The sequence below is a fragment of the Vipera berus genome, assembly GCF_964194415.1.
Source record: "Vipera berus genome assembly, chromosome: Z".
NCBI classification, from domain to species: Eukaryota; Metazoa; Chordata; class Lepidosauria; order Squamata; family Viperidae; genus Vipera; species Vipera berus.
Genome location: NC_138205.1, coordinates 8,285,258 through 8,294,615, shown reverse-complemented (window position 1 = coordinate 8,294,615; position 9,358 = coordinate 8,285,258). Strand labels below are relative to the sequence as shown.

General features: G+C 44.8%; 1 protein-coding gene across 1 annotated transcript; it reads right to left on the bottom strand.

Moving 5' to 3' along the window:
* Positions 1–8,109: 8,109 nt before the first annotated feature.
* LOC308679069 (histone H2B 7-like) lies at positions 8,110–8,653 on the bottom strand. The gene has a single exon (XM_081346304.1). The coding sequence runs from the start codon at positions 8,648–8,650 to the stop codon at positions 8,270–8,272; it is 381 nt and encodes a 126-aa protein (XP_081202430.1). The 5' UTR covers positions 8,651–8,653; the 3' UTR covers positions 8,110–8,269.
* Positions 8,654–9,358: the final 705 nt, after the last annotated feature.

The window sequence follows — 9,358 nt, the reverse complement described above, 5'->3', positions numbered from 1 at the left end:
ATGTCATAGGTTTTTTTTTCAGCACCCTGCAAACATACTTTCTCGAAGAGCTTAAATATGTATTGTGTATCCTTCCTTATATAAGCCAGTTAAGCCTTGTCACATCCCCTCACTTTTTTGTTGTTCATTTGTTTCTATCTGCATTACTGACTTCATTTTGCTCTGGGTTTGAGAAAAAGTGTACAGTACATAGTTTGGAGAGTGAAAGCCTTCGCACACACATGCACACCTTTGAAGTAAACAAGAATGCACAAAGTTCCAATCCAAAATCTGAAGGAATCATTGAAAATAGTGTATATACATCAAAAATAGTCTATCAATGCATTAAAAAGGCTATCTAAAAAGCAAGTTTTATTGTTTTAACAATTCAAACTGAGTTACCAAGTACACCAGCTCCAAGTAAACCAGCGAGTTTAAAGCCAAGCCTCCTTCGCCAGACCCAAACGCTCTTTTAAGAGCCACCCACTTTCTCCAAAAAAAGAGCTGTTTCCTTTGCTTTTACTTTGTTAAAAAAAAAAGGTTTGCGGTGTACACGTCAGTTTATCCCTAAAGGTCTTAATTTCCATTTTAAATAAGATTTGCTGGGGCCAGCTTGCGTTTTCCCCCTAGCTCAGGGGTAGGCAACCTCGGCTGCCTACCCCTGCCCTAGCTGGTAAGGCCCATCCACTTTAATTTTGTTTTGGGGGAGGGGACCTCCCAAAAGCTTGCGTCATGCAAACAAGCCTTAATCAGCAGTCTTTACATAAAGTGATCAATTAAGACTTGGAGCAAAATCTTCCCCCAAATGATATAATGCCTGAAGACTTGGTTCCTCTTCTGGGAAAAAAAAACATGGGGGGGAGCCCAGTTGAGTTGTTTAATATTGCTTTAGACTTTTTTTTGTTCCTATGTCAGGGTTTTGTTTTTTAAAAAGTACCCTGCAAACCTCAGAGTTGCTGTTCTTAGTTTAGTGGGCGTTTCTCTGTAAATAAATCCACAAGTGGTGATGCTTTTCGTTGGCTAGTTTAGGTTTTTCTCATGAGCAGAAGTAGCTTTACGTTCCCCAAAATGCTAAATATTTCCCGCTTTTTACAAGGTCAGGTTTGTGGGAAGTCTCCAATTCGCTCAACAAATCATAAAAATGTTTTTTTCAGTCAGGTCAGTGCTTTTAGAATCTAAAGAAAGAATTCCCTTTAAAAGTCTGCTTTTCTAACCTGCCAAGAAGAGTACGAGGCTCTTAATTTCAGACTGTAGAACTGGATTATTTCCCTTATCTTTAAGGCAGGGGTCTTCGAACCTAGCCCTTTTATGACTTTTGGACTTCAACTCCCAGAATTTTTCAGCTAGTGTTCCTGGCTGAGGAATTCTGGGAGTTGAAGTCCACAAGTCATAAAAGGGCCAAGTTTGAAGACCCTTGCTTTAAGACAGGGGTCTTCAAACTTGGCCCTTTTATGACTTGTGGACTTCAACTCCCAGAATTCTTCAGCCAGTATTCCTGGCTGAGGAATTCTGGGAGTTAAAGTCCACAAGTCAAAAGGGCCAAGTTTGAAGACCCTTGCTTTAAGAGATAGAGAACTAGGTAGGCCCAATTTTTTAAAAATCAGATGCCTCTTTTTTCTTTCATCAGTACCATTAATGACATATTAAAAATGTGTAATAAATGATGTCTATTACTTGGATTTCCTAAACAGACAGGAGCATGCAAGTTTCTATTTTTAAATTCCTAACTGAAATGCTAAATTTCTCAGTCCCGAAACAATAAGATATGGTTTATATGTGAAATAGGGGTTTAAATCTAATGTTTAAATTACAGTATAGATTGTTTAGCCTGTTACTGATAGTCCTCAATTTACAACTGCAATGGAGTGCAAAATTTAGGTTGCTGTGTCAAGAATGTGTTGAGTTTTGCCTCATTTTACGACTTTTCTTGCCACATTTGTTAAGTGAATCACTGGCAATTGTTAAATTAGTAACACCGTTGTTAAGCGAATCTGACTTCCCCATTGACTTTGCCGGTCAGAAGGTCACAAAGGCTTATCACATGACACGGGGACACTGCAACCGTCATGAATATGAACCTATTGTCACAAATCCGAATGTCAATCACATGACCATGGGGATAATGCAATGTTCCTAAGTGTGAAAAATAAGTCAGCTTTTTTCAATGCCAATAGTAACTTTGAATGGTCACTAAGCAAACTGTTGGTAAGTTGAGAATTACCTGTATTTCAACCTGGACAACTTTTCTAAAGTTTGTTGATATCTTAAAATTGACAAGGTTGAGAAACGCTGATTTAGAGTACAGCAACTTGATTCACAGATCACTCTTTCCATATAATACAAATGGAACCAAAGCAGAGGAAATTTTCCTGCACCCCTTTTTCAATATGTTTACTACTCAATCGCTTGTGTGGCTCTCCCGACTTCTGTCACAAGCCTCCTTCAAGCAGTCGTGACCTACGTTTTGTTGTTGTTGTTGTTGTTGCACAAGGATGGTGGTTAGCTTTGTAGGCATGCCATACACATCCAAACTATCGTCCACTCTCCAACCTTCGCTTTCTTGAGAAGGTGGTTGAGAGCATGGTGGCGCATCAACTTCCTCTGTTCCTGGAGGAAACTGATTATCTTGACCCGTACCAATCGGGCTTTAGGCCCGGGTACAGCACGGAGACGGCATTGGTCGCGCTGGTGAATGATCTCTGGCGGGCTTGGGACAGGGGATGTTCCTCTGTCCTAGTCCTATTAGACCTCTCAGCGGCTTTTGATACCATCGACCATGGTATCCTACTGCAGTGTCTCAGGGGGTTGGGAGTGGGGGGCACTGTTTTACAGTGGTTCTCCTCCTACCTCCTGGGCCGCTCGCAGTCGGTGTTGACGGGAGGGCTGAGGTCCGCCCTGAGGCCTCTCGTTTGTGGAGTTCCTCAGGGGTCAGTCCTCTCTCCCCTTTTGTTCAACATCTATATGAAGCCGCTGGGTGAGCTCATTCGTGGTTTCAGGGTGGGGTATCATCAGTATGCTGATGATACCCAGCTTTTTCTTTCCACCCCAAACCAACCCAGTGATGCCCTCGACGTGATGTCCCGTTGCCTGGAGGCGGTTTGGGTTTGGATGGGGAGAAACAGGCTTCAACTCAATCCCGCCAAGACTGAGTGGCTGTGCATACCAGCATCTCGGGAGAACCAGCTTTGTCCATCGCTAACTATGGGGGGTGAGGTGTTACCCCCCCCCCCGTTGATAGGGCTCGCAACTTGGGCGTCCTCCTGGATTCACAGCTCAGTTTGGAAGATCATATGGGAGCCGTGACCAGGGGGGCTTTTGCCCTGGTGCGCCAGTTGCAGCCCTATCTGGACCAAGATGCCCTATGCACAGTCACCCATGTGCTTGTGACCTCCCGGATAGACTACTGCAATGCTCTCTATGCGGGGCTGCCCTTGAGGACCACATGGAGGCTTCAGCTGGTGCAGAATGCAGCCGTATGACTTGTGATGGGAGTCTCCCGATACTCCCATGTAACACCTCTTCTCCGCGAGCTGTATTGGCTTCCAGTTGCCCTCCGGGTGAGATTCAAGGTGCTGGTGATGACCTATAAATCCCTAAATGGCTTGGGTCCGGATTATCTAAGGCAGGGGTCGGCAACCTGAAAAAGCAAAAGAGCCACTGGGAACTGGTTCCATCACACATAAAAAAAGTAGGAGCCGCGTGTGTGCATCCACGCATGCGCATAAAACAAAATGTTTTGCGCATGCGCAAAATGTTGGGGTTTTTGTGCATGCGTGTGCGTGGATACATGCGCGCGGTTCCACTTTTTTTTTATGTGGACGCACCTGCACGCCAGCAGCGACGGGTCTCCCTGGTGACGGGCGCTGGGTTGCAGCGCCGCCTTCAGCCCGGGCGCCGCCAGAGCCGCCCCCGGGAACTCCAAACTGCCGCCCGAACACGCGTTTGGAGACCTGCTGTTGCTGGTTTAGAAAGCTGCCGCGGGCCGCGGCAACTTTCTAATCCGGCAACAGCAGGTCTCTAAACCGCACCTCCGCCAGAACACCAGCAGGTCTCCAAACGCGTGTTCGGTCGGAGGTGCATGCGCACCTCTCCAAAGGGAGGGCCTCCTCAGGGTCCCGCCGGTCAGGGAATGCCGGGCGATCCCCAGGGGGAGGGCATTCTCTGTGGGCGCACCTGCCCTATGGAATCAATTGCCAGTGGAACTCTGGATCGGCCCTGACCGTTTCGCCGGGACCTAAAAATCCTGACTTTTTGAGTTAGCTGGCCTGGACTGAGGGGTTTTAAGGTTTTTAAATTATAATTTTAAATTTTGGGGCTATTGATTTAATTTTATTTTAATTTTTATATTGTATTGTTTTAATTTTGCCCTGTAAAGTCCTTCGGGAAAAGGGCGGTATATAAATTGAATTATACACATATATACATACATACATACACATACACACACATATATATGTATATGGTGTATGCTTCTAGTTCACAAATGCTGATGCTGGAATAATTGCTTTAAAATCAGAGTGTAAAATGAAATCCACTGGCTTATCTGATAAGCAGTTTTATTTTTAATCTTTTCTATTTTCGCTGAAATAAAAAAAAAAGAAGACAACGCGTCCCTGGGTGGGCTCGAACCACCAACCTTTCGGTTAACAGCCGAACGCGCTAACCGATTGCGCCACAGAGACCGCTCCGGAAAACTTGGCGGTCATTTAGCGTGAACATTTACTCAAAATTTTGAAGATCTAAAACCTGACCGCATTGAGATCTTAAAAGGCAAATGTAATTCCACTGCCAGTGAATTAAAGTAAAGGGCACAACCCGTCTTCTCCTTCATTCGCTTTGCTTACAGGTCGACTGCCTCTGAAAAGAGAAGCTCTGCTTTTTTTTTTCTGCTACGCATCAAACGTTTTATGTTTTAGAGCAGGACTTCTCCAATCTTAGCAACTTGTAAGTTGCGTGGACTTCAACTCCCAGAATTCCCCAGCCACTCTAAAAGAAACCTGTTGTCGAGTGACGTGCAGATTTCTTCCTCTGTCGGAGTCACATTTTCACAAGACCTTTAATGCAAGGTTAAATTCTTGGAGAAGATGGTTTGGCCAAATTTTGATTTTTGCAAAAAAAGCTAATTAATTTTTTTTAAAAAAAAAAGGCTCTCCCCGTCGGGGAATCGAACCCCGGTCTCCCGCGTGACAGGCGGGGATACTTACCACTATACTAACGAGGACAAGACAAAACAAGGTTGTTAATGACCCTTTTTGTGTCCCTGAAATCTTTAACTCACAAGAATTGAACTGCTTTGTCTCCCGTGTGCAAACTTTAAATATTTTTTTTAGTAAGCATCTCATTCACCGCATACTTTTTTTCCCTTAGAAACGAAAATATAAGTCACCTTCCTTAAGGTGCAATTCTAACATGAGAAAATTGAACTGCATTCTCATTTTCCACTGCCGTTAAAAAACAAAACACAAGGCAAGGGAGGGGTTAAGAGTCATAAAGCAATATATATTTTTTTATTTTAATCCCATTTATATCCCGCCCTTCTCCGAAGACTCAGGGCGGCTTACAATCTAAGAAGCACAAACCAATGTGCTTAGCAATAGCCTTCATTCTATGTATATGCCTGCTTATTATTAGGGCTTTCGCCCCCCCCCCCCCCCCCCAAGCGGCATTTTTACAAAGTCAGCTTAATTGTCCCCAACAATCTGGGTCCTCATTTTACCTACCTCGGAAGGATGGAAGGCTGAGTCAACCCAATAGATTGGACCCAAACATTGGGAAGTCTCAAAAGTGCTTTACTCCAAAGGGCAAAACGGACTTTATTTTTTTTGTTGAACACACCTGGAATACTGCATCCAGTTTTGGTCTCCACGTTACAAAAAAAAAGATGTTGAGACTTTATTTATTTTTATTTTTATTCCATTTATTTGGGAAAAAGTTCAGAGAACAGGCAACTAAGATGGGTAAAAGGCCTGGAGACTAAAACATAGGAAGAACAGTTGCGGGAATTGGATATGGCCGGTCTAGGCACAGAAGAAGTAGGGGTGACATGATAGCAGTATTCCAGGATTTGAGGGGCTGAGGCAAAGAAAGGTTCAACCTATTTCCCAAAGCACCAGAAGGCAGGACAAGAAACGATGGATGGAAACTAATCAAGGGGGAGAAGCAGCCTGCAACTAAGGAACAACTTGGGGTGTGTGTGAAAGCCCTAATAAGCAGGCATATACATAGAATGAAGGCTACTGCTAAGCTTGTAAGCTGCCCCGAGTCTTCGGAGAAGGGCGGGATATAAATGGAATTAAATAAAAATAAACTTCCAAACATTTGAGAACAATTAGCCAGTGGAACCGCTTGCCTCCAGAAGTTGTGGGTACTTCATTATTGCAGGCTTTCAAATGATATCTTCGGAGAAGGGCGGGATATAAATGGGATAAAATAAAATAAAATAAAATAAATATAGGGTCATTATCCTGCTTGAGCAAAGGGTGGTTAGACTAGAAGGCCTTCAAGGTCCCGCCCAGCTCTCTTCTGAATGAAGATGTTTCACTTCTCCTCCAAGAAGCTTCTTCAGTTCTAATTCACTGATGGGGACTATTGTCTCGTTTAAAGGTTCAGAATCCGGATAGAAAAGAAGGCTGGTTTAAAAGAGGAGTCAAAGAGGCGTATTATGTTAAAACTGAACAATCATTCCTTAAGAGAGGGGGGGGAAGGATACAACACCACCTGTTTGCAACACAGCCCTTTCACCAGCCCCAAGACGGTTCCACACCTATTTGCAATCTGATTCAGGTGATTTTGAGGACACAGATTAACTCTCAGATGGTTGTAACAACTCTTTAAACCAGGGGTCTGCAACCTTGACAACTTTAAGACTTGTGGACTTCAGTTCCCAGAATTCCTCAGCCAGCTGAAGTCCACAAGTCTTTAAAGTTGTCAAGGTTGCAGACCCCTGCTTTAGACGTCCACAAGTCTTTAAAGTTGTCAAGGTTGCAGACCCCTGCTTTAGACGTCCACAAGTCTAAAAGTTGTCAAGGTTGCAGACCCCTGCTTTAGACGTCCACAAGTCTAAAAGTTGTCAAAGTTGCAGACCCCTGCTTTAGACGTCCACAAGTCTTTAAAGTTGTCAAGGTTGCAGACCCCTGCTTTAGACATCCACAAGTCTAAAAGTTGTCAAGGTTGCAGACCCCTGCTTTAGACGTCCACAAGTCTAAAAGTTGTCAAAGTTGCAGACCCCTGCTTTAGACGTCCACAAGTCTTTAAAGTTGTCAAGGTTGCAGACCCCTGCTTTAGACGTCCACAAGTCTAAAAGTTGTCAAGCTTGCAGACCCCTGCTTTAGACGTCCACAAGTCTAAAAGTTGTCAAGCTTGCAGACCCCTGCTTTAGACGTCCACAAGTCTAAAAGTTGTCAAAGTTGCAGACCCCTGCTTTAGACGCCCACAAGTCTAAAAGTTGTCAAAGTTGCAGACCCCTGCTTTAGACGTCCACAAGTCTAAAAGTTGTCAAGGTTGCAGACCTCTGCTTTAGACGTCCACAAGTCTAAAAGAAAGCCCAGTTGCCATTTTAAGGCACCGTTGGGATAACCACAACCAAGATAACCCGAGAACCTGCACAGACCTTAATTTGTAAATTTCCCCAAAGTCAAACCCTGTTTAAAAGAATCATTTGGCAAAAAGTTTCTGCCCCATAAGCAAATCTTTCAAGCGCTTAAAAGAGCACGAAAGCAAAAGCCACTCCTTACAGTTTTGAATTCAATCCAAAGTTGCACCATTTCCTTAGCAGATTTTTAAATATCTACCTTCGAAAACCCATCCACCAATTTATTTTTTTGCACTGCCTGTCCCGATTGCTTATTAGCCCAGCGAGAAGGCTGGGAAAGCTAAACTGAAGAATTTGCCACAGCGTAATTCAAAAACACAAGGCAGCTAAAAAACATATATATTTTTGCCACAGCGTAATTCAAAAACACAAGGCAGCTAAAAAAAAATATTTTTGCCACAGCGTAATTCAAAAACACAAGGCAGCAAAATATATATATATATTTTTTCCTGCGGATTGAAACCTTTTCTAGGAACGAACGCCTCTCCGTTTACGACGGAAAGCCAACCAGGATGATGGAATCGAACTGTTTTTGCCAAACCCGGTGCTTTAAAAAAAATAACTTTTGAAGGCGGCGGTTCGTCAAGCGCAACAGCTTTTTTTCTTTTTTTTTTTTTGAGCAAGTGGGTGGCCCTTAAAAGAGCCTTTGGTACAATAAAAGGGAATTTTTTTTTTCGGTCACCACGGGGACCGAGAAAGCTACTTGGAGCTGGTGTACTTGGTGACGGCCTTGGTGCCCTCGGAGACGGCGTGCTTGGCCAGCTCGCCGGGCAGGAGGAGGCGAACGGCCGTCTGGATCTCGCGGGAGGTGATGGTGGAGCGCTTGTTGTAGTGGGCCAGGCGGGAAGCCTTGGCCGCGATGCGCTCGAAGATGTCGTTGACGAAGGAGTTCATGATGCTCATGGCCTTGGAGGAGATGCCGGTGTCGGGGTGGACCTGCTTGAGCACCTTGTAGACGTAGATGGAGTAGCTCTCCTTGCGGCTCTTCTTGCGCTTCTTGTCGCCTTTCTTCTGCGTCTTGGTGATGGCCTTCTTGGAGCCCTTCTTGGGCACCGGGGCAGACTTGGCCGGCTTGGGCATCCTGAGCAGCGAGAACACCACGTGGAAGAACAGGGGAAGAGTGAAGGGCAAAGAGACGCTTTTCCTTTATTTATAGGGCGCGTATGCAAATGATCAAACCAGTCAGTCCTAGAGGAGATCAACCCTGACTGCTCTTTAGAAGGCCAGATCCTGAAGCGGAAACTCAAATACTTTGGCCACCTAATGAGAAGGAAGGACTCACTGGAGAAGAGCCTAATGCTGGGAAAGATGGAGGGCAAGAGAAGAAGGGGACGACAGAGAATGAGGTGGCTGGACGGAGTCGCTGAAGCAGTAGGCGTGAGCCTAAATGGACTCCAGAAGATGGTAGAGGACAGGAAGGCCTGGAGGAACGTTGTCCATAGGGTCGCTATGGGTCGGACACGACTTCGCAGCTAACAACAACAACATGCAAATGAACGGTTTCAAAATCCTCAAGTCCTATTGGTGGGAAAGCGCCCTAGCGTGATGCTATTGGAAGAGAAGCCAGGAAGGTTCCATTATGTCGAATCTCGGCCTTCCATTGGTGCTTTTAGTTTGAACGTAGCTCATTGGCTCTTTTGAGAAGAGCGGGCTGGCTATAGAAGGACTAACTTAGAAGTCTCGGAGCAATAATACCTTTTTTAACCTGTTTCGTTTTGAGATGTTTCTTTTGGAGAATCTTGTGGATTTTAAGCTTTCTCCGCCTCCCGCCGCCTATTTTTTTCCCCC